This window comes from Scyliorhinus torazame, chromosome 12 (genome assembly GCF_047496885.1).
Source record: "Scyliorhinus torazame isolate Kashiwa2021f chromosome 12, sScyTor2.1, whole genome shotgun sequence".
NCBI classification, from domain to species: Eukaryota; Metazoa; Chordata; class Chondrichthyes; order Carcharhiniformes; family Scyliorhinidae; genus Scyliorhinus; species Scyliorhinus torazame.
Window position 1 is genome coordinate 148,614,800 of NC_092718.1, and position 25,808 is coordinate 148,640,607.

At 46.3% G+C, this 25,808-nt stretch overlaps 1 protein-coding gene across 4 annotated transcripts in view; it reads right to left on the reverse strand.

Moving 5' to 3' along the window:
- The window catches only part of zzef1 (zinc finger, ZZ-type with EF hand domain 1), a 348,514-nt gene that overhangs the window by 313,261 nt on the left and 9,445 nt on the right, over nucleotides 1-25,808 (reverse strand). For 3 of the 4 annotated variants that reach the window (XM_072469156.1, XM_072469159.1, XM_072469155.1), the window contains exons 3-9: nucleotides 22,070-22,280; nucleotides 21,781-21,897; nucleotides 16,266-16,444; nucleotides 10,212-10,313; nucleotides 9,773-9,864; nucleotides 8,343-8,491; nucleotides 5,526-5,643 (exon numbers count right to left, since the gene is read on the reverse strand). In XM_072469156.1, coding sequence (XP_072325257.1) covers nucleotides 5,526-5,643; nucleotides 8,343-8,491; nucleotides 9,773-9,864; nucleotides 10,212-10,313; nucleotides 16,266-16,444; nucleotides 21,781-21,897; nucleotides 22,070-22,280 — 968 coding nt within the window. The remainder of the gene's footprint in view (nucleotides 1-5,525; nucleotides 5,644-8,342; nucleotides 8,492-9,772; nucleotides 9,865-10,211; nucleotides 10,314-16,265; nucleotides 16,445-21,780; nucleotides 21,898-22,069; nucleotides 22,281-25,808) is intronic. The other variant, XM_072469157.1, reaches the window with a different exon arrangement.

Below are 25,808 nucleotides of genomic sequence, written 5' to 3' on the forward strand. Positions count from 1 at the left end.
ACATCGGCCTCTCTCGCCTCCTGCGCTCCCGGCTCTTGTGCAACCCCAAATATAGCCAACCCCCAGCTTGGTTCGACCCGGACTCCTACTACTTTTGAAAGCACCTTTGTCACCCCCATCCAAAACCCCTGTAGTGCCGGGCATGACCAAAACATATGGGTATGATTCGCTGGGCTTCTCGAGCACCTCGCACACCTATCCTCCACCCCCAAAAATTTACTGAGCCGTGCTCCAGTCATATGTGCCCTGTGTAATACCTTAAACTGAATCAGGCTTAGCCTGGCACACGAGGACGACGAGTTTACCCTGCTTAGGGCATCTGCCCACAGCCCCTCCTCGATCTCCTCCCCCAGCTCTTCTTCCCATTTCCCTTTAAGTTCATCTACCATAGTCGCCCCTTCGTCCCTCATTTCCCTATATATATCTGACACCTTACCATCCCCCACCCATGTCTTTGAGATCACTCTGTCCTGCACCTCTTGTGTCGGGAGCTGCGGGAATTCCCTCACCTGTTGCCTCGCAAAAGCCCTCAGTTGCATATACCTGAATGCATTCCCATGGGGCAACCCATATTTCTCGGTCAGCGCTCCCAGACTCGCGAACTTCCCATCCACAAACAGATCTTTCAGTTGCGCTATCCCTGCTCTTTGCCACATTCCATATCCCCCATCCATTCCCCCCGGGGCAAACCTATGGTTGTTTCTTATCGGGGACCCCCCCCAAGGCTCCAGTCTTTCCCCTATGCCGTCTCCACTGTCCCCAAATCTTCAGTGTAGCCACCACCACCGGGCTTGTGGTGTAGTTCCTCGGTGAGAACGGCAATGGGGCTGTCACCATAGCCTGTAGGCTAGTCCCCCTACAGGACGCCCTCTCTAATCTCTTCCACGCCGCTCCCTCCTCCTCTCCCATCCACTTACTCACCATTGAAATATTAGCGGCCCAATAATACTCACTTAGGCTCGGTAGTGCCAGCCCCCCCCCAATCCCTGCTACACTGTAAGAATCCCTTCCTCACTCTCAGGGTCTTCCCGGCCCACACAAAACCCATGATGCTCTTTTCAATCCTTTTAAAAAAAGCCTTCGTGATCACCACCGGGAGGCACTGAAACACAAAGAGGAATCTCGGGAGGACCACCACCTTAACCGCCTGCACCCTCCCTGCCATTGACAGGGATACCATATCCCATCTCTTGAAATCCTTCTCCATCTGTTCCACCAACCGCGTTAAATTTAACCTATGCAATGTGCCCCAATTCTTAGCTATCTGGATCCCCAGGTAACGAAAGTCCCTTGTTACCTTCCTCAACGGTAGGTCCTCTATTTCTCTACTCTGCTCCCCTGGATGCACCACAAACAACTCACTTTTCCCCATGTTCAATTTATACCCTGAAAAATCCCCAAACTCCCCAAGTATCCGCATTATTTCTGGCATCCCCTCCTCCGGGTCCGCCACGTATAGTAGCAAATCGTCCGCATACAAAGATACCCGGTGCTCTTCTCCTCCCCTAAGTACTCCCCTCCACTTCTTGGAACCCCTCAACGCTATCGCCAGGGGCTCAATCGCCAGTGCAAACAATAATGGGGACAGAGGGCAGCCCTGCCTTGTCCCTCTATGGAGCCAAAAATATGCAAATCCCCGTCCATTCGTGACCACGCTCGCCACTGGGGCCCTATACAACAGCTGCACCCATCTAACATACCCCTCTCCAAAACCAAATCTCCTCAACACCTCCCACAAATAATCCCACTCCACTCTATCAAATGCTTTCTCGGCATCCATCGCCACTACTATCTCCGTTTCTCCCTCTGGTGGGGCCATCATCATTACCCCTAACAACCTCCGTATATTCGTGTTCAGCTGTCTCCCCTTCACAAACCCAGTTTGGTCCTCGTGGACCACCCCCGGGACACATTCCTCTATTCTCATTGCCATTACCTTGGCCAGGACCTTGGCATCTACATTTAGAAGGGAAATAGGTCTATAGGACCCGCATTGTAGCGGGTCCTTTCCTTCTTTAAGAGAAGCGATATCGTTGCTTCAGACATAGTCGGGGGCAGTTGTCCCCTTTCCTTTGCTTCATTAAAGGTCCTCGTCAGTACCGGGGCGAGCAAGTCCACATATTTTCTATAGAATTCGACTGGGAATCCATCCGGTCCCGGGGCCTTTCCCGCCTGCATGCTCCTAATTCCTTTCACCACTTCTTCTACCTTGATCTGTGCTCCCAGTCCCACCCTTTCCTGCTCTTCCACCTTGGGAAATTCCAGCCGATCCAAGAAGCCCATCATTCTCTCCCTCCCATCCGGGGGTTGAGCTTCATATAGTTTTTTATAAAATGTCTTGAACACTCCATTCACTCTCTCCACTCCCCGCTCCATCTCTCCTTCCTCATCCCTCGCTGCTCCCCTTTTCCTCAATTGGTGTGCCAGCAACCTGCTCGCCTTCTCCCCATATTCGTACTGTATACCCTGTGCCTTCCTCCATTGTGCCTCTGCAGTGCCTGTAGTCAGCAAGTCAAATTCTACATGTAGCCTTTGCCTTTCCCTGTACAGTCCCTCCTCCGGTGCTTCCGCATATTGTCTGTCCACCCTCAAAAGTTCTTGCAGCAACCGCTCCCGTTCCTTACTCTCCTGCTTCCCTTTATGTGCCCTTATTGATATCAGCTCCCCTCTAACCACCGCCTTCAACGCCTCCCATACCACTCACACCTGGACCTCCCCATTATCATTGAGTTCCAAGTACTTTTCAATGCACCCCCTCACCCTTAGACACACCCCCTCATCTGCCATTAGTCCCATGTCCATTCTCCAGGGTGGGCGCCCTCCCCTATCTCCAAGTCCACCCAGTGTGGAGCGTGATCCGAAATGGCTATAGCCGTATACTCCGTTCCCCTCACCTTCGGGATCAATGCCCTGCCCAGCACAAAAAAGTCTATTCGCGAGTAGACTTTATGGACATAGGAGAAAAACGAGAACTCCTTACTCCTAGGTCTGCTAAATCTCCACGGGTCTACACCTCCCATCTGCTCCATAAAATCTTTAAGTACCTTGGCTGCTGCCGGCCTCCTTCCAGTCCTGGACTTCGACCTATCCAGCCCTGGTTCCAACACCGTATTAAAATCTCCCCCCATTATCAGCTTTCCCATCTCTAGGTCCGGAATGCGTCCTAGCATCCGCCTCATAAAATTGGCATCATCCCAGTTCGGGGCATATACGTTTACCAAAACCACCGTCTCCCCCTGTAGTTTGCCACTCACCATCACGTATCTGCCCCGTTATCCGCCACTATAGTCTTTGCCTCGAACATTACCCGCTTCCCCACTAATATAGCCACCCCCCTGTTTTTCGCATCTAGCCCCGAATGGAACACCTGCCCCACCCATCCTTTGCGTAGCCTAACCTGGTCTATCAGTTTCAGGTGCGTTTCCTGTAACATAACCACATCTGCCTTAAGTTTCTTAAGGTGTGCGAGTACCCGTGCCCTCTTTATCGGCCCGTTCAGCCCTCTCACGTTCCACGTGATCAGCCGAGTTGGGGGGCTTCCCACCCCCCCCCCCCCCCCCCCCCCCCTTGCCGATTAGCCATCACCTTTTTCCAGCTCCTCACCCGGTTCCCACGCAGCTGTATCTCCCCCAGGCGGTGCCCCCCCGCCCATCCTCTCCCATACCAGCTCCCCCCTCTCCCCAGCAGCAGCAACCCAGTAATTCCCCCCCTCCCACCCCCCCCGCTAGATCCCCCGCTCGCGTAATTACTCCCCCCATGTTGCTCCCAGAAGTCAGCAAACTCTGGCTGACCTCGGCTTCCCCCCGTGACCTCGGCTCGCACCGTGCGACGCCCCCTCCTTCCTGCTTCTCTATTCCCGCCATGATTATCATAGCGCGGGAACCAAGCCCGCGCTTCTCCCTTGGCCCCGCCCCCAATGGCCAACGCCCCATCTCCTCCACCTCCCCCCATCACCACCTGTGGGAGAGAGAAAAGTTACCACATCGCAGGATTAGTACATAAAACCCCTCTTTGCCCACCACATTCCCCCACCACTTTGTTCGAACGTTCTTTTTAATAATCCGCTCATTCCAGTTTTTCTTCCACAATAAAAGTCCACGCTTCATCCGCCGTCTCAAAGTAGTGGTGCCTCCCTCGATACGTGACCCACAGTCTTGCCGGTTGCAGCATTCCAAATTTTATCTTCTTTTTATGAAACACCGCCTTGGCCCGATTAAAGCTCGCCCTCCTTCTCGCCACCTCCGCACTCCAGTCTTGATAAACGCGGATCACCGCGTTCTCCCATTTACTGCTCCGAGTTTTCTTCGCCCATCTAAGGACCATTTCTCTATCCTTAAAACGGAGGAATCTCACCACTATGGCTCTGGGAATTTCTCCTGCTCTCGGTCCTCGCGCCATCACTCGGTATGCTCCCTCCACCTCCAACGGACCCGCCGGGGCCTCCGCTCCCATTAACGAGTGCAGCATCGTGCTCACATATGCCCCGACGTCCGCTCCCTCCACACCTTCAGGAAGACCAAGAATCCTCAGGTTGTTCCTCCTTGCGTTGTTTTCCAGTGCCTCCAACCTTTCCACACATCGTTTCTGATGTGCCTCCTGCGTCTCCGTCTTCACCACCAGGCCCTGTATATCGTCCTCATTCTCGGCTGCCTTTGCCTTCACGAACCGAAGCTCCCGCTCCTGGGTCTTTTGTTCCTCCTTTAGCCCTTCGATCGCCTGTAGTATCGGGGCCAACAGCTCTTTCTTCATTTCCTTTTTGATCTCTTCCACACAGCATTTCAAGAACTCTTGTTGTTCAGGGCCCCATGTTAAACTGCCACCTTCCGACACCATCTTGGTTTTTGCTTGCCTTCCTTGCCGCTGTTCTAAAGGATCCACTGCAATCTGGCCACTCTCTCCTCCTTTTTCCATCCGTATCCCGGGGGGATTCCCTTCTGGTTTACCGCACAGTGTTTTTAGCCGTCAAAATTGCCGTTGGGGCTCCTATCAAGAGCCCAAAAGTCCGTTTCACAGGGAGCTGCCGAAACGTGCGACTCAGCTGGTCATCGCCGCACCTGGAAGTTCTCCAACCATGTTCAACACCACTGCCTAATTGCCTTCTGCAAATGAGCAATCATGTGAATACCAGGAGCAAATCAAATCATGTTAGAATTTACGGAAATAACCAATAGACAGGTGACACCTACTGGTACCAACTGGAACATCAAGTACTTAGAACAAGAATCTCGCCTGTTTATTGTTCACAAGACGTTTGTTGTATTGCCATATTCAATAATTGCAGGGACTCGCAAATTCTGAGCAGATATTTTACCCAGTTTTAGGTAATGCAAGTGAAAAGCATAAAGCTGTGTAATATATATTTCAGCAAAGTAATACACATAAAATTTACAGATAGTAGTCTAGATTACAATCTCATTACTTGTCTCTCACTAACTTGAATGGTGAATCTCAACTCACAAACTCCAGTCAATTGTAAACTTGTAGTTCCAATAAAAATTCAGATGGCAGTGACATTGCTGGCTCACCCTTACCCTGCTGATTCGACAGGTCTGTAATTTTACTTCCGTCTCATTCCATTCCTCTTCCAGTTCAAACCATCCAACGGGATCGTCTCCATCCAGGTCGACACTCTTGCCACTGTGCCTGTTATAGATAGAGGGAAATCACCATCAGATAGAAAACCAAATGACATGCCATTTGCAGGACAACAGCAACAGTCGTTGCCCAATGAAGAAAAGGCAAACACTCTCTTACAACAATGCATTTTATTGACATCTTGGTCACCTGAAAATTTGACTTAAAAATAACTGAGTTTCTCGCACATCCACAAGCCCCAATTTATAAGCATTATGCTCCCAAGCAGTTTTGTTTTAGCGGGATTGTAAGAGAGGTGTGGGAGCAAAGGGAATTATCATAAACATTCAGCAAGTTCTAAACACCCTGGACATAAGAAATCATATTCATCATGACAATATACTTAGATATGGATTGCTAGAGGCCTTTCTTCAATACTAGACATAACTCCCACCCTAGAGAGAGAGGCCTGATGCTTTCCATTGTGTCCAGATCAGGAACTTTTTTGTTTTATTCAGTTACAGAATGTGGCATCACTGGCTAGGCCTATATATTTATTGCCATTCCCTAGTAGCCCTTTCAGAAAGTGGTGGTGAGCTGCCACCTTGAACTGCTGCAGTCTCAAAGGTGTAGGTCCACCCACAGTGCTGTTAGAGGGGGAATTCCAAAATTTCAAACAACAGTGAAGGAATGGCGATATATTTCCGAGTCAGAATGGTGAGCGACTTGGACCTCCAAGGTATCTGCTGCCCTCGTCTTTCTAGATATTCATGGGTATGGAAGGTGCTGTCTTAGGAACCTTGGTGAGTTTCTGCAGTGCATCATGTAGATGGTACACATGGCTGCCACTGTGCATCACTGGTGGAGGGAGTGAATACTTAAGGAAGGGGTAGCAGTTAAGCAAGTTGCTTTGTCCTGGCTGGTGTCGAGCTTCTGAGTGTTGTTGGAGCTGCACTCATCCAGGCAAGTGGAGAGTATTCCATTGCACTCCTGACTTGTGCCTTGTAGATGGTGGACAAGTAGTGAATTATTCGCCGCAGGACTTTGAGCCTTTGACCTATTCTGGTGGCCACAGTATTTATATGGCTAATCCAGTTCAGTTTCTGGTCAATGGTAACCCCTTAGGATGCTGATAGTGGGAGATTTAAGATGGTAATATGCCAGTGAATGTCATGGGGTGATGGTTACATACTCTCTTGTTGAAGACTGGGCGATGGTACGTGATAATCAACAGATTTCCTTGCCTACATTTGCTCTGGTGCCTTCAGACTTCATGGGGTATAGAGCCGATGCTGAGGACCCCAAGGGAAATCTTCTCCCAACTGCATACTCCTGTTCCCCCACCTCTGCTGGGTCGGTCCTGCCAATGGGGCAGGACATACTCAGCGATTGTGATAGCAGTGTCTGGGACATTATCTGTAAGCTATGATTAGGAGTATGACGATATGAGGCTGTTGCTTGACTGGTCTGTGAGACAGCTCTCCCAATTTTGGCACAAGCCCCAGATTTTAGTAAGGAGTTTGCAGGGTCGACAGGGTGGGGTTTGCTGTTGTCGTTTCTGGTGCTGAGGTCAATGCCAGGTGGTCCATCTGGTTTCTTTCCTTTTTGCCGGTTGAATACAACGGAGTGGTTTGCTAGGCCACTTCAGAGGGCACTTTGAGTCACCCACATTGCTGAGGGTCTGGAATCTGTAGGCCAGACCTGGTAAGGATGGCAGATTTTACTCCCTGAAGGGTATTAGTGAACTACTTGGGTTTTTACGACAATTGACAACGGTTTCATGGTCACCATTAGCTTTTTAATTCCAGGTGCTTTATTGGGGCTAAATATCACCATCTGTGGGATTCGAACCCAGGTCCCCAGAGCATTACCTGGATCTCTGGATTATTAGTCCAGTGACAATACCAATGCGCCACCACCTCCCGCCAAAAGCAAGGGTGTCCCACATGGGGCTCAAGCCCACTGCTCTGAGATTAAGAGAATCACGCTCTATTGACTGAGCTGGTTTGCTGGGAATTATGGCCATGAACCCATTTATGACACTCGACTTCACAACAATTTTAAACAAAGCATTCCGACAGGCAGATCTGTACAGAACGAACAGCACAGCTACTTAATCTATCCTACAGTGATATCTTGCTCCATCTCTTACATCTCCATAGATGTCAACAGGACAATTGAACATGTTCTCAGTACCAGTTTTAAATAGTAACCAGCTTGAAACAACCTACAGTGTACATATGTAGCATCAGCAGTACATTCAACATGGGAAGAACAACAACTGAGCACCATATGTAAAACTGCTTCAGCCAGAGATACTAGACTGACAAATACCGACTCATCCGTAACCAATAAAGCCTTTCAATTGAATAGTTGTGTCACTGTGGCAGCAGGAGGTCTTGTACAGTGGTTGCAACCCCACCTCTGGACCTGTTCAAGTCCACGGCCAGGACCTGTTGAGTATGGATGGAGTGTTCATAACAGGGTTCAATGAGCTGATAGCCAGCTCGGGAATCCTTCCACCACCGCCACCACAGGGAAAAAAGTGTGAGGATACCCTTAAAAAAAAAACAGTGGCAACTGTGCATATGGCAAGCAACTCATTCAACAAGGTCATGATTTCATAGTACAGGTATTCACAAAACATGTACCGGAAATATTCACATTGGGACTTTATACGCAATGTGCACTTAGAACTACTCCACTTGACAATCTGAGGATGCAGCTTGTGATCTACATTAGTTAGAGCAATTTGACGCTCATCTTACCTTTCCTTCACAAACTGTCGGAATTCTTGCAGCTTCCATTTATTGTACTTTTCAAACCTCTTGAAATGTTTCTCTGCATCAAAGGTTTCCGAATCATCGTTATATGCAAAAATTAGACCACATTTGGCTCCTTTAGCGCCATTATGGACCTGAGTGAAGCACAGAAAAGAGGACATGGACTAACCAGCCAATTATACTGTCTCTTGGGCAGCCAGATAATCAGGTGCTTATGGAAGTCCCACAACAAAGTATGGTGGAAATCTAGAGCTCTCTTCTTACAAAAGAAAAGTTATTTCAAGAAAGATCAATAGATTTTCACCGGGGAATTTATCAACCAATGTGTAGCAAAGGCAAGTAAATTGTGTTGATATACTGATCAGCAGTGATCGGTTTGAATAAAGGAGCAGGCTCGTGGAACTGAAGGGCCTTCTCTCATTCCTATGTCGCGACTGTTCAGTGAGAAGTCTTAAAGTTTTCGGAGGGTCTGAGAGAGGAGTATTGTATGAGTAATAATGACTCGTATTTTCAGCATTCAGGACTTTCTCATCGTGTGGCTGGATCACATTTAATTTTAGGCTGTTCTCCATTTTTTAAACCCAGAGATCGCCAGGACTATGGAAGAGCACATGGGCGGCACGGTAACACAGTGGTTAGCACTACTTTCTCACAACACCAGGGACCCGGGTTCCATTCCGGCCTTGGGTCAGTGCCTGTGTGGCGTTTGCACATTCTCCCTGAATCTGCGTGGGTTTCCTCCTAGTCAAAAGATGTGCAAGTTAGGTCGATTGGCCATGTTAAATTGCTCCAAGGTGGGGTTACGGAGATATGGTGGGGGATTGGGCCAAGGTGGCGTGTTCTTTCAGAGAGTCGGTGTCGACTCGATGGGCCTTGTGGCCTCCTTCTGCACTGTAGAGATTCTATTCTATTCTTAATCATGATTCAGGTGTGGTGCCTTCAACATGAAAAAGTCCAAAGGGAAGGGGAAGGGCCAAAGAGAGAGCATGGAAAAAGGAGGGAGGAAAAGAGGACAGAATAGCCATGGGAAGATGATAGTAAGCTTGTTTGAAATGAGGACATTTAAAAGATAAAAACAAACTAAGTGGACTAAATGCATAGGAAGGGCTGACAGAGGTTGAAGCGAAGCTCAGGAAGAATTGTAGAGGATGGTGATGTTCGTAAATTCAAAACATTGTGGTACAGGAAGAGACTATTGGGTCAGTGAGGAAGCGAAGGGCGACGGAGATGGCTGATAAACAAGTAAGACTTTGAGTGTGTCAGGAGAGAGAGCAAGACTTTGAATAAGGGATTTTATGGAGGGCAAAGATAGTGAGGAGGCCAAAAATCAAGTCTAAAGACGACTGACATATGGTTCCTTAGGTAGGTTTTCGAGGTAGCTGAGCCCAAATCTGTGTCGCTACCCATATACTTGCCTTGATCCTGATCTGAGAGACCTGGATGGACAGTTTTGTTCTTGTTGACACAACAAAGCTAGCTCGTGTATGGCCGGCCTCCGAGAGAAATCCTGCGCAGTAGATCAAGGGAAATACTTCACGTTAGTTGATACCAAACTATACTCCCAGAGTTAAAAAAAAACCTTTCCCCTACCTTCGCATGACAAGTGCCCAAGGGCACCCTCCAGCAGCAAGTTAAAAAACTACTGAAAAAAATGCCACAGATATCTCCCCCGCCTCAATGAAATTCCACCCCTCCACTCTTACAGAAAGAAATCCTTCACCCCAGGGGAAAATGGTGACTGTCGTTTACCAGCTCTCTATCCAACTGCCCTGTCACCTTCACCTCTTTTGTCCCTTCCTCCTCCCCTCATTTTACCAACATCTTCTGATAAAGAACCACATTTGTAACATTTACCATCGCCCAGCAGTGATTCATAGAGAACAGCAGTCGGCACAAGTCCCTTTTCTTTTCCTTCTTTGGCATCACACGCCTCCACAGTCAACTGCAGTGGTTTACCTGCAAAAAGCATTGTAAAAGCAAATCTTTAGGAGGTTGCTTCAAAATGCACCAAAAAAAACACGTAGCCCCAGGATATATAAGTAACTTAACCCATTAGAAACCTTCATATCTCTGGCGATCATTAGATAACTTGTTTATCTGATTGGGAACACATCATTCTTCAAAAGATGTTCATCTTCCACAGGTTTAGCTTAACAGGCTCTGGGAAAACTAACCATCAAGCACACACACAAGATAGGCAATACTGAATATGGTCTCCTACTCTCTCATAAGACAACATCTTCCTCTTAGCTAACACTACCAAACACAGAGTAAATGGGCAATCATCACATTAAGGAACCTTGCTATGAGCAAAATGATAATTTTAACCAATGACTCATTACTTTTGCAGAACTAAAATTTGATTGTGCATTGTGCTGCAATTCTCTAACCTGTTGTCCATACAAGGATTCTCCTTTTTCCTGAAGCCACTCCCCGGTATGAAAAACTCTCAAAGAAAATGGAGCCTATACATGCAAACAGTGGGTTACCCTTTATCTAAAGTGAAAGGCTCACAGTGTAAAACTGAACTAGTTTATTATACATACCTTTTTAAGGTCTAGTTTGTGATGGTAGTTAATCTTCAGGTGTCAGCCTTAAGAAAGAAGCTTGTGGGCTTAAGCCCCACTCAAGTGGAAAGTCTAGGCTGACTGAAGGATTGCTGCACTGTTGGGAGATGTCATCTTTCACACAACCCATCAAACAGATGTAACACTGTTCCTTTCATTGGGCCATGGCACTATTTAAAGGAAAACAGGGGAGTCCTCCTGGTGTCCTGCGCAAAATGTATCTCTTAATTAGCCTAAAAACAATTTATCTGGTGGCGTATCCTATTGCTGCTTGTGGAAGAAACATGTTGTGCGCAATCAGATGCCACAATACTATATTACAAAAGTGACCACCCTATACTTCACTGCCTGTATGGCAAATTTGTAATGAAATTGTAAAAGGCACAATGTAAATGTAATTTAAGAATTCTACTCTACAGTAACAAACCATGAATCTGACTGCTAAAACTGTTACAATGCCAGTCGATGCTATAACTGACCAGGAAGAGTCCAGAATGGAAACAAGGTTCAAAAGACCGTAACAGCGCCAGGGACGCTTCCGAGCTTGGGTGACTGCGGAATCTGTATGTTCTCCCCGTGTCTGCGTTGGTTTCCTCCGGATGCTCCGATTTCCTCCCAGTCTGAAGATGTTGATGTGAGGTGGATTGCCCATGCTAAATTGCCCCTTAGGGTGGGGTTGCAGAAATAGGACAGGAGAGTGGGTCTAGGTAGGGTACTCTGTCGACCAAAAAGGTTGGTGCAGTCTCGATGGGCTGAATGGCCTCCTTCTGCACTGTAGGAATTCTATGATTCTAACTTTTACTTTTTTAAAATAAAGCTTGGAGAAACAGTCACTGGACCGTTAATTAGCTTTAACAAGAAAAGAAACATTTTTTAAACATTAAAAAATTGGATTAAAATAGAATGTGCCTTTAGCGTAACAAATACGTACAAATTTAAAGGTTTCAAAAAATACTTTATTCAAAATGTTCATTTATATCAAAAACAAATATTCAAACCAATCCAAAGTTTGCATTATTACAAATACAAAATATCCCCAACACCCCACCCTAACCCATTCCCGTACTAAGACCTCCAAAAGGCTCTGTACCTCATCTGTTTTGGGTTTACATAGAATTCAATGGCAACAATATCACAGGCAGGACGTTCTTTCAAAGCCGGTAATGACAATGAAATCTCAATACCAAGGGATCTAGCTGGGTTCTCTGAGCAAATCCGTGCTGACTCTGAAGCCATGAATCCAAGATGTTGTGCTTTCGGGTTTTTAAATGAAATATTTCTCTCAGATCCAACACCACATGCCTCTCCTCATAAGTATGCGCTCACTGCCTGCAAAGCAACAGTGTCTACCCTGCAGCAGCTTTGCATTAAGCCTGGCCATTATCCGAGTCAATCTGCTTTGTAACCACAATAACCCACTGCGCTTTTATAACAGCCAGATTTGATGCATGGGTAGTAAAGTACATGGAACCACATGCTATTAACAGCTCTTTGCTGACCTAAGCTTAATTGCATCTGAACATGCACATTAGGACAGGGGTAGGCCATTCGTCCCCTTAAATCTGTTCCACTATTGAACAAGCCTCAATTAAGCCTCAATACTCTGATGCTCTCCATATAATTGGGCTCTCATTTAAACAGGCTGATGGTTCCAGGTGCTGTGGCTAGGTAGTGTCAGCGAAGGCCAAATATGGCACTAGCCATGTACAATACTAAAGTATTTTTATGTTAACGCCACGGTTTTAACCAAATCTAACAATCTGGGACAAACGTTTCTGTCTTATGAAGACTGCAGAAAGGCGAATTTGAATGCCTCTAAAGCTGAAGATGGCACTTTGGTCACAACAGTGCAGAGAGCAATTGCAATTTAGATCATACAGTGAAGCATGCATAATGAGAAATTCATATGACAAATGTCTTAATCCCACATTCTTCAGTGCACATGTTGAGAGCGCGACAGGGTAGGTGCTGAAAGGCTGTTTTTACTGGCTGGAGAATACAAACTAGGGGACACAGTCTCAGGATAGGGGGTTGACCATTTGCAGCTGAGATAAGAAGAAATGGCTTCATGCAGTGGGTTAGGAATTTTTGGAGTCAACTACCCCAGAGGACATCAAATATACTCAAGGCTGAGGCTGATGGACTTTTAGACTCAAAGGGCATCAAGAACAATGGGGTTGAGGTAGAAGATCAGCCTCGACCTTACTGCAAAGTGGGGCAGGTTCAAGGGTAGCATGCCTACTCCAGCTCCTATTTTTTCATGCTATGTTTCGCCTGCTTTTGATCAAAACATCGATGGAGAATATCATCATTTAAAAAAAATCAATGACCATTCAGCCAAATACTCTCTCAATCCTTTTAAAAGGAAGTCTCCTAAGTGGAGGGTTACATATTTTATTAATGGGCCTCTGCAAATGTAACAGCTCCTCCAGTGAATGGGAATGGTCACCCTATTTTCTCCATTCACTGATCAAGCAGATGCAGCCACTATCAGAAATGAAAAGACCCTTTTTCTATTTGAGCACCTTTACTGAGATCCTTTTTAATATAAAATAACTTGTCTATGCAGCACTAAAATAAAAGCAAAATACATTGGATGGTGGAAATCTGAAATAAAACAGAAACCACAGGAAAAACTGATTGAGTTTTTCGAGCCGTTACTGTTTTGATTGCATTTATACAATGATTTTCACAACCCCATAGCATCTTGCAGCGTTTTGCAGCTACTGAAGTACTTTTGAAGAACTGTTGTAACTTAGGGAGCACGGCAGGCAATTTGCACACAGCTTGGTTCCACAAATAATGATGAGATAGATGGTCAGATAAGCTGTTTGAGTGATTTTGGTTGAAATATCAATGTTGGCCTGGTCACCAGGGAGAACATCCTCCGCCATTCTGCGAACAGTGAATGGGATCTTTTTCTTTGACAGGCCACCCAAAAGAAAGTAGTGCCAACAGTGCAGCACTCCCTCAGTACTGCACTGAGGTCTCGGCTATATTTTGTCTCTGGAGTAGGACATTCTGACTCAGAGGGTAATTAGTGCCACCGTTGATCCATGGCTGGCACCCAAGAAAGAAAAACTGTCGCCAATTCAATGACTACAACAGTAAAAGCACACACTTAGCGATTTTTATAGCTACTGAAGATGACATTTTCAAATGCACAGGAGAAAACACAACTGTACCAAACTATATAAGAGAATGGCATTGAATGAGATAGATATGTCAGTCCAGTGAAGCAGGTTCAATCCTTGTGCGCAATGAAAGACACCACCCCTCTTGTCTCCCCCCGATATGTTTTCACCGCATAAATTATATTTTATTGAACAAAATGCACAGCAAGTATGATAACTACGTGTTTTGGAAAGCATGCATTTTCTTTTTTTGTGAAGTTGCTTCATGCTAAAGTGGAATGGGGAGCATTCTGAAAGAGGGTGAATTGGTTTCCCAACTGCAACATAAATAAATTTCAAGAAATACCCATGTGGCCTGGGGTTGCCATCTATGATTCTTAAGGAGCTTGACAGGGTAAATGTTGGAAGGATGTTTCCCCTCATGGCAGAGTCCAGGATCAGAGAGAATAGTCTCAGAATAAAGGGGTGCCAATTTAAGACTGCGGAGGAGTTTCTTCTCTCCGAGTGTCTTTGGAATTCCTTGCCACAGAGAGCTGTGGGAGCAGAGTCCTTGCGTATATTTAAAGCTGAAATAGATAGATTCTTGATCAGTATGGGAATCAATGGTTACGGGGGTACAGGCAGGAAAGTGGACGCAAGGAATGTCGGATCAGCCATGATTCTATTGAATGGCGGAGCAGGTTCGAGGGGCCAACCGGCCTACTCCTGCTCCTATTTCTTATGGTACAGCTGAGAAGCAATGGGTAAATACAAAGCTAATTGCAGTGGGGTTGAATTAACCAATGTTTTCTGTTTGGCAGTTCAAATCACACTGAAAACGTGTGAGGGGGTAATCAAACAAGGTTCTCTCTGAATGGAAATTTTCTATTTGCCAGTTTCAGAATAGATTCTAGTGTTGAAGCAGGACACTGAGAATATAGCAGAGACTGTGTCACTGTCAGGGTTATACAGTTGGAAAAGACAGAATACTGCCAAGGGGCCCGTTTGATTGGCCACCCACAACCTCCAACATTCACTCCCTGCACCACCGACGTACATTGGCCGCAGCGTGTACCATCTGCAACTCACCATGGGTCCATTGACAGCATCTGCCATCCTTACCATCTAGAAGGACCAGGGCAGCAGACGTATGGGAACATCACCACCTGCAAGATCCCCTCCAAACCACACAGCTTCCTGATTTGGAAATAAGCGACTGATCCATTATTGTCACTGGGTCAAAATCCTGGAACTCCCCTTTAAACAGCACTGAGGGTGTGCCTACACCACATGGACGACAGCGGTTCAAGAAAGTGCCTCACTCCTACCTTCTAAAGGCAATTAGAGATGGGCAATAAAAATGCTACCTATCCAGTGACACTCCTGTTCCATGAAAGAATTTTTAAAACCCTGAAGATGGGAAGAGCGAGAAATTGTGGATTGGACAATACCCATTGCTGCTGTTTCGGTGTTGCCGGAGTCCAGTGGATCATCTAAAGGGAAGAGGAAAGGGAGGCTCTGGCTTTCCTCTGCCATCGGAACGGTTATGGCCTGTGTACGAGAGGGTTCCTTATGGCCTGTGTACGAGAGGGTTCCTAGACATGTGCCTTGTCAGTGTAAACATGACTGGAGACGTTGGATGGCGAATAACGAGGGAAAATGATAGGATAAGTAAGAGATCCTTCAAAACAAAGGCAGAGTTGAAAAGACTGAGAGATTGCCAGTGGTACCAAATTTGTAAGGGAGGCAATGCAAGAATGCTTGTAATTACATGCTTGTATCTTGGTTGTATCACGTTAGCACTGTTGCTTCACAGCACCAGGGACCCGGGTTCGATTCCCGCTTGGGTCATTGTCTGTGTGGATTCTGCATGTTCTCGCCGTGTCTACGTGGGTTTCCTCCAGGTGCTCTGGTTTCCCCGCCGCAAGTCCCGGAAAACGTGCTCGTTAGGTGATTTGGACATTCTGAATTCTCCCTCAGTGTACCCGAACAGGCAGCGGAGTGTGGCGACTAGGGGACTTTCACAGTAACCTCATTATATGTTAATGTAAGCCTCCTTGTGATACAAATAAAGATTATTATTAACTATTTTGAAGTGAACTTTTCCTGTTATTTGAATTAACCTTCACCTGTTAATTAATGTTTGAATAATGTTGATTTTAGTTGGTGGGGATTCCCGCCTTTTAAAAGCTATCATTCTCTGTAGGGATCGTAACAGTAAGACTTACCATATTTCTGAAGTTGGTTTAGTCGTACAGATGCCATTGCAGTGAGGAGCGGAGATGCCTCGTACTGCGTTTCTAAATGATCACTGATGGTCAAAAGCGATCTCATCACTTTGGCTATGCTTCCTCTGGCCAAAGCAAATGCTAGGAGTGTCAACTCTGCTTCAGGACTAGCACAACAACTGAAACGGCAAAGGTATACTGCTCAGCAACAATCGAAAACAATATGGTCAGGTTGTAGGGAGGCTGGGGAATGACTTCAGACAGCTTCTTATACATTACAGTTTTGAAATACACTTCCGCAGCTTGCTGAATGGAACCAATTATTTCCACATCATTAAGGTAGACAATATTCTGAAGTATCACATTTGTCAAAGTTCACACCATTTTGTATGCACTCTCAACAAAACACGTGGCATAACTGAACAAAACCCAAGTGCACTGGTGATTGAGGGATATGTTTCTAAACCAAGTAGTAAAATCACCTAAAAGGGTCTAATGTATCTAATATGTGAGTCATAACTTCCATTTGAAGTGACCCAGCAAGGCCACCAGTTGTATTCAGCTATTCAATCACTATTCAAATGAGGCCTTTTTGATAAGATTCAGTGTCAGATCAAGTGTAAGATCAGGTGTAATGCTGTTCTTGTCAGCTTGGATCTAGTATGTCTCTCTTGTGCGGGCCACGAATTGGATTCAATTTGAATTGTTTTTTGGTGCAAGCAAGGCGATGGATTAAGGGCTTGCCCTGTCCACTCTGTACATTGGCTTTGTAACTCTGAGAAAGGAGTAACATTTTTTTTAAAAGATACCTTCTCAGGGTATTAAATCTGCCAATGTTGATCATATCCAGAGAATGAGTCATTTTTTTAAATGAACAAAGCTCATCAAACATGCATCTTTGACAGGTTCAGAATAGTAAATACACGAACCTGAAGTCAGACTGCTAGCTGAGGTTGTTGTGTAGTGCTAACCTAAATGTACACTCCAGATTTTAAAAAGTATTTTCTCCTGGAATCAAAGTTTAATATCCATCCCTAATTCAAAAAATATTCAATCAATTTAATTTTCTTTCACCAAATTTTGTCAAATGAGTGAAAAGGGGGAACTTCACTTCTGCAGAAATGGTTGAGCTCATCGTTATTTCCTTGAAGCAGCCCTCAGGTACATATTCTTATTAAACTAAATTTTTAAATGTGACAAGATATCTTGCTTTTTCTGTGCAAATCCAAAAATAAAACTGAATTAAGAAGACAAAATGCTGGAAATACACAATAGAAAAGTTAATGTTTCAAGTCAGTGACCGTTTATCAGAAGCAGAGAAAAAATGAAAGATATAACAGTTTTAATGAAGTGCAGAGGCAGGAACAGAGCAGGAGAGGAAGGAACTGAAGGGAAAGTCTGACATAAGATAGAGGCAGGGAAGATTAAATGACAGATAGGATGATGGTAGAAGACACAAGGTGGTGGTAATGGGACAGGAAAGAAAACATGCCTCCAGAGGTGCAAATGGCAACAGCAGAATCATCAGCAGGAGTTGCCATGCAAAGAAATTGGAAGTAGTGGCTATGGTTTGGGGAGGATGTGGCGCAAGGACATTGTCACTGGACTAGTATTCCAGAGACCCGGTGTAATGCTATGGAGGCCCAGGTTCAACTCCCACCACGACACATTGGCTTTGCTCTCAATTCTGGTGATGTGGTAAATAGCGAGGATAGATTGCAGAATGATATAGATGGACTGGTCAGATGGGCAGAACAGTGGCAAATGGAATTTAACACTGAAAAGTGTGAAATCGTGCACTTTGGGAGGACCAACAAGGCAAGGGAATATACAATGAACGGTAGGACGCTAGGAAGCGCAGAGGGACCTTGGGGTGCATGTCCAAAGATCACCATGAAATCATTATCAATAAAAACCCATCTGGTTCATGAATGTCCTTTAGGGAAGGAAATCTGTCATCCTTGCCTGGTCTGTCCTACATGGTACCACCTTTTCGAGGGCAATTAGGAATGGGCAATAATTGCTGGCCCAGCCAGTGACACCCACATTCCCTGAATCAATAAAAAATTGTTTAACTCAATGTTACATTGAGTTACAATGTTACATGGAATAACAGCAAAAGGGATTATTATTTAAATGATAAAATATTAAAACATGCTGCTGTGCAGAGAGACCTGGGTGTGCTAGTGCATGAGTCGCAAAAAGTTGGTTTTCAGGTGTAACAGGTGATTAAGAAGGCAAATGGAATTTTGTCCTTCATTGCTAGAGGGATAGAGTTTAAGACTAGGGAGGTTCTGCTGCAATTGTATAAGGTGTTAGTGAGGCCACACCTGGAGTATTGTGTTCAGTTTTGGTCTCCTTAATTGAGAAAGGACGTACTGGCACTGGAGGGTGTGCAGAGGAGATTCACTAGGTTAATCCCAGAGCTGAAGGGGTTGGATTACGAGGAAGTTGAGTAGACTGGGACTGTACTCATTGGAATTTAGAAGGATGAGGGGGGATCTTATAGAAACATATAAGATTATGAAGGGAATAGATAGGATAGATGAGGGCAGGTTGTTTCCACTGGCGGATGAAAACAGAACTAGGGGGCATAGCCTCAAAATAAGGGGAAGTAGATTTAGGACTGAGTTTAGGAGGAACTTCTTCACCCAAAGGGTTGTAAATCTATGGAATTCCCTGCCCAGTGAAGCAGTAGAGGCTCCTTCATTAAATGTTTTTAAGATAAAGATAGATAGTTTTTTGAAGAATAAAGGGATTAAGGGTTATGGTGTTCGGGCCGGAAAGTGGAGCTGAGTCCACAAAAGATCAGCCATGATCCCATTGAATGGTGGAGCAGGCTCGAGGGGCCAGATGGCCTACTCCTCCTCCTAGTTCTTATGTTCTTATGTTGAGTCCCAGAGGCTGTAAGAACTGAATCAAAAGATGAGGTGCTGCTCCTCAAACTTCTGCTGAACTTGATTGTGACAATGGAGGAGGCGGAGGTCAGGGTGGGAGTGGGATGGAATATTGAAATGACAGGAGACCAGAAACTCAGGGTCACACCTGCAGATTGAACGGAGGTGTTCTGCAAAGTGAGCACCAATTTGGGTTTGATCTCCCCAGTACTGAAGAGACCACACTGAGTCATAGGCAGAGTTTCACAACACAGGAAGAGGCCCTTCAGCCCATCAAGTCTGTGTCAGCCATCAAAAACCTATCAATTCTCATCCCATTTTCCAGCACTTGACCCAAAGCCTTGTAAGCTATGATGTTTCAAGTGGTCATCTAAATGCTTCTAAAGTGTTGTGAGGGTTCCTGCCTCTACCAACCTTACAGGCAGAGAGTTCCAGGTTCCCATCACCATCTGGGTGTAAAGAGTTACCTCACATGCCCTCTAAATCTCCTGCTCCTTATCTTACATCCATGCCCCTTGGTTATTGTCCTCTTTACTAAGGGGAAAGGTTTCTTCCTACCTAACCTATCAATGTCCCTCATCACTTTGTACACTTCAATCAGGTCCCCCCCCCCCACCTGTTCTCAGGATAGCCTACCTATCCAGCTTCTCTTCATAGCTGAAACGCCCCAGCCCAGGCAACATTCTGGTGAGTCTCCTTTGCCCCCTTTCTAGTGCAATCACATCCTTCCTATAGTGTGGTGACCAGAACTGCACACAGTACTCTTACTGTGGCCTAATGAGCATTTTAAACCGCTCCATCATAACGTTCCTACTCTTCTATTCAATGCCTCGTCTAATAAAGGTAAAAAGACCTTATGCCTTCTTAACCACCTTATCTACCTGTTCTGCTGCCTTCAGGGATCTTTGGACTTGCACCCCAAGGTCCCTCTGGTCCTCTGTGCTTCCTAGCGTCCTATAACCCATTGCATATTCCCTTGCTTTGTTGGTCCTCCTAAAGTGCATAATCTCACACTTTTCAGTGTTAAATTCCATTTGTCACAGTTCTGCCTATCTGACCAGCCCATCTATATCATTTTGTAATCTATCCTCACACAGCACGGTAGCACAGTGGTTAGCACAGTCGCTTCACAGCTCCAGGGTCCCAGGTTCGATTCCTGGCTTGGGTCACTGTCTGTGTGGAGTCTGCGTGGGTTTCCTCCTACAGTCCAAAGATGTGCAGGTTAGGTGGATTGGCCATGCTAAATTGCCCTTAGTGTCCACAAAAGAATAGGTGGGGTTACTGGGTTAAAGGAGAGGTGTGGGCTTAAGTGGGTGCTCTTTCTAAGGGCCGACAGGTCCGACTCGATGGGTCGAATGGCTATCTTCTGCACTGTAAATTCTATCATTTACTACATCACCAGAATTGAGAGCAGCAAGTACTGTAACTAAATTGAAAGGGTTACAAGTAATTTGCCTGGAAGTAATTTGGGGGTCCTGGGCAGTACAAAGAAGGTAAATGGACAAATGTTGCATTTCCGGTAGTTGCAAGGGAGCTGCCATGGGACGGACACACACGCGCACACACAGCCACACACACAGTCATTCCCTCTGGCACTCTGCCCTCTGCACCACACAACACACCCCTGACCCAGTCGGTGCCTGGCCCCGGAACCATCTGTCACCCCGACCCCACGCCTGATCCCCCACCTCGCCTCAACAACTCCGCTTGCCCTGGCAGAAGCCTCCCCTGCTAGCGTCAGCACCCCAAGGCCACAGTTGCGCCTTTGGAAACATGTACTACCTCCTCTCCCTCCCTCAGCAGCCACACCATCTGCTTCCAAATTTTATATACCACAAGTGAATCTCACCGTCCTCCTTGCGGAGACGGAGCATCGCTGGAGGTCTGGAGAATACTGGGGAGGGTCCATCAATGATACGCCAACGGTGTTTCCTGTACAATTTGCATGGCCCCGTCAACGTAGGGTGTAGAACGTGTTCACGCCACTATCACTGGGACGGAGCATGGCATTCCGTTTGGTGTACGTCACCAGCCGCAATCTTCGGCTGTTCGCCGGTTCTCCGCCCAATCACGTTTCCCGATTCCCATGGTCTCAAAAACACGACTTTTACAACTATTTACATGGTATCCGACAGAAATAGACTTTGCCCAACAGTGTGTGTCTGGATTGGTCACAGGGTCAATTTCCACCCTCTGATCCGGAGACAGCTCTTTGCTTTTGTATATGTCCGGATCAGAAACTAGTAGACCAGAATTGAACACCAGGCTCATGGACTCAGCAACACATTGGTGAGGGTTTTTAAACTATCATGAAATATCTTCCATGTGGTGACCACTGAAGAATACTTCTTTTAAAAAAAGGACAATTACTGATACTAACGCAGAGGGAGAGGTACAGGAGATTGAAATTGCATTTGAATATCCAATGATGGAGCAAATGGAAATCAGAGATGAAGAAATGGTCAGAGTCAGAGGAATGCGGAATCAGATGACTGCGGAATTCCAAGTGTTGCTGAGCTGGAGGAAGTTTACAAACCCGGCGGGAGTCAGTAGCCAAAATGTGTACATTTTTTCAAATTATGACAGTAGGTCGTCGACGATCCAAACACCAAACTTACCCTGCAATTCTGATGAGGAAACTGTCCACTTTCTCCAGAACATTTGACGACATGAAGCTGGGCAGCTCTGTGGATCCTGCAGTCAGCGACAGCGGTGGCATGTGTTGCAGTGCTTTCCTGAAGGGGAAAGAGCAGCAAGTAATTCTTCTGAATTCAAGCTTGTTGGTGCCAACTGACGGTTGAGTTAAAAAAAAAGTTACTCTGCATCAATATCTACCACGGGAGCTTGGGAATCTTCATTCCTGGCCCGAATGGAAGTATTTTGAATGAAAGAATTAGAACTGCTTACTGAGTAATTCGTAGGACATTTTGTGCCAGGTCGGGGTTTGTTTCGATGGAAGCAGTCACCAGCGTTGTTAGTAAGGTCAAGTACCAAATCGCAGAAGCGTCAGATACTGACACTCCAGGTTTCTTCACAACCTGGTACCCCATAGTCTTAAGTCCATGAATCCTTGTGTCGCAGCCATCACCATGGCAACGTTTAATATTTATCTGTACAACTTATTAGAAAAAAGACCAAAAAAAATTACTCCATTGTCTCCTTACATTGCATAATTAATTTAACTCTTTTTACATCATTTGTTCTTAATCATGAAAATGCTTGGGCTAATAAAGAAATCTTAATAATTTTACACATTAATATAGTTTTCATTCTGGTAATGCAGTTATTTATAATGGTCAGAACTCTGGAGAGACTTTAATGGCAATGGTGTCAGGTCATCGGTCATGCCCATGAACTTTCGCCATGATCATCTTTTGCCAACATTTAGTAATCATAGATGTGAGTACACATTTTGCACTGTGTATGAACTGTAGACCCCATTCACATACCGTACTCACAGCCACGAGTTTACTCTATCTCAGCTTTGTATCGTCAGGTACAGCCCCCACTACTTTCCCCATGGTAAGTCTGTACTCGAGCATTAATTTTCTAATGCATAAAATGAATGGGCAGAAATTCGTAGCCTGGAGAGGTGTAATTTTCTAGTGTGTTCGCTGGAGGCCGGCAAATTCCTGGGGGGCTGCAAATACCTGGAGGGCTGCAATTTCCTGGAGGGCTGCAATTTCCTGGAGGGCTGCAATTTTCCTTTGACCCATCTTGACTGCGCCGGCCATGAAGGACCTACCTATTCTAATCCCATTTTTCAGCACTTGGCCCATATCCTTGTATGCTATGACATTTCAAATGCTCATCTAAATACTTATTAAATGCTGTGAGGGTTACTGCTCCTACCACCCTTTCAGGCAGTGAGTTCCAGATTCCCATCAGCCTCTGGGTGAAAAGGTTTTCCCTCACGTCCCCTCTTAACCTCCTGACCATAAATCGAGGCCCCCTGGTCATTGACCCCTACGCTAAGGGGAAAGGGTCCTTCCTATCCACCTTATCCATGAGGTGTGCAATTTCATGGACATGTGCTACTGGAGGTGTGTAATTCCTTGCATGTTCCTGGAAGTGTGTAACTTCCTGGATATGTGTCCCTGCAGATGTGTAATTTCCTGGGTGTATGTTCATGGAGGTGGGCAATTTCCTCGACCCGTGTTCCTGGAGGTGGCAATGTCATTGTCACATGTTCCTGGAGGCATGCAACTTCCTGGACATGTATTCCTGGTGGTGGGCAATTTCATTGTCACGTGTTCCTGGAGTTGTGTAATTTCCTGGACATGTGTTCATGGAGGCGGGCAATTTCCTGGACGGGCGTAATTTCCTGGACCAGTGTTCCTGGAAGAGGACAATTTCCTGGACCTGTGTTCCTGAAGGTGTGCAATTTCCTGGGCCTGTGTTCCTGGAGGTGTGCAATTTCCTGGGCCTGTGTTCCTGGAGGTGTGCAATTTCCTGGACCTGTGTTCCTGAAGGTGTGCAATTTCCTGGACGTGTGTTCCTGGAGGTGTGCAATTTCCTGGACGTGTGCTCCTGGAGGTATGTAATTTCCTGGATGTGTGTTTCTGGATGTGTGTAATTTCCTGGATCTGTGTATCTGGAGGTGTGTAGTTTCCTGGAGTATTTTCATATTTCATAGAATTTACAGTGCAGAAGGAGGCCATTCAGCCCATCGGGTCTGCACCGGCTCTTGGAAAGAGCACCCCACCCAAGTTCAACGCCTCCACCCCATCCCCACAACCCGGTAGCCCCACCCAACACTAAGGGCAATTTTGGACACTAAGGGCAATTTATCATGGCCAATCCACCTAACCTGCACATCTTTGGACTGTGGGAGGAAACCGGAGCACCCGGAGGAAACCCACGCACACACATGGAGGTTGTGCAGACTCCGCACAGGCAGTGACCCAAGCCGGAATCGAACCTGGGACCCTGGAGCTGTGAAGCAGTTGTGCTATCCACAATGCTACCGTGCTGCCCTTGGAGGTGTGGAATTTCCAGGACGTGTGTTCCTGGAGGTATGTAATTTCCTGGATCCATGTATCTGGAGGTGTGTAGTGTCCTGGAGTATGTTCCTGGAGGTGTGGAATTTCCTGGACATGTGTTCCTGGAGGTATGTAATTTCCTGGATCTGTGTATCTGGAGGTGTGTCGTTTCCTGGAGTATGTTCCTGGAGGTGTGGAATTTCCTGATGTGATTGTGGCTTAAGGGAGTGAAACATGTCTCGTTTACTGCACTAAGTTTGCTGATTGATACCCCAGGAAAGGGGCAATCGGGCAGATAAAAGCAGATTACTACAGGTTGTGAAATCTGAAACAAAAACAGAAAATACTGGTCACTAGAACCGTAGAACCAAAGAAGTCCTACAGTGCAGAAGGAAGCAATTTGGCCCATTGAGTGTGCACCGACCCTCTGAAAGAGCACCCTACCTAGGCTCACTACCCCGCCCTGGCCCGTAACCCCACCTAACTTGCACCTCTTTGGACACTGAGGGGCAATTTTAGCATGGCCAATCCACCTAACCTGTTCATCTTTGGACTATAGGAGGAAACCGGAGCACCCTGGAGGAAACCCCCACCGGCATGGGAAGAAGGTACAAACTCCACACAGACATATCCAAGGCCGGAATTGAATTCCAGTCCCTGTCGTTATGAGGCAGCAGTGCTAACCACTGTGCCACCATCCCACCCGTGTCACACAGCAGGTCTGACAGCATCTGTCGGAAAAAAAGGGAGCTAATGTTTCGAGTCTGAATGACTCTTTGTAAAAGCCAGAGAGAACTGGAAATAGGGTCAGATTCATTGTTGGGTGGGGGGTGGCACCAGGGGGTTGGATAGAGGACAGCGGATAGATGGAGATTGACAAAGATGGCACGTACTGAAAGGCAAAGGGAATGTAAATGATGGAGATAATGACTAAGAAGGGCGCTGATAGTGATATATAAGAGAGTAGAATGTGTTAATGGCAGAACAAATGTGAGCAGTGTGTCAAAGGACAACCTGGAGGACGGCACAAATTGTCCAGGTGCGATGGTGGGGGCACAATGATGAGGGAAAAACAGGTCAATGAAAGGAATGAAAATGAATTGATAATGGGGTGAAGGTGGAGGAGATTTCAGGGTCCGGAAGGCTGTTATGTGCCCAATCGGAAGACAAGTTGCTGCTCCTCCAGTTTGTGCTGGACTTCACTGCAACATTCAAGCAGGCCAAGGACGGACATGTGGACATGGGAGCAGGATGGTGAGTTGAAATGGAAAGCGACAGGATGGTCTGGGTCCTGCTTGCTGACAGACTGATGGTGTTCTACAAACCAGTCACCCAGACTGCGCCTTGTCTTTCCAATGTAGAGGAGACCCGCATTGGGAGCAGCGAATGCAATAGACCAGATTGAAGGAGGTGCACGTGAAGCACTGTCTCACCTGAAAAGAGTGTTTAGGCCCCTGGATGGTAGCAGGGAGGAGGCAAGTCAAGCATCTGCTCTCACTGCAGCTCAGTTAAAGATTTGACTGTGAACAGACCAGAAGCAGATTTGCCTGTGATCAGCATAGGCAGGATAACAGGATAGGCAGCAGTGCTAGCCAGGCTTAGCACTGCTGCCTCATAGCGCCAGGGACCAAGGTTCAATTCCGCCCTTGGAAGGAAACCAGAGT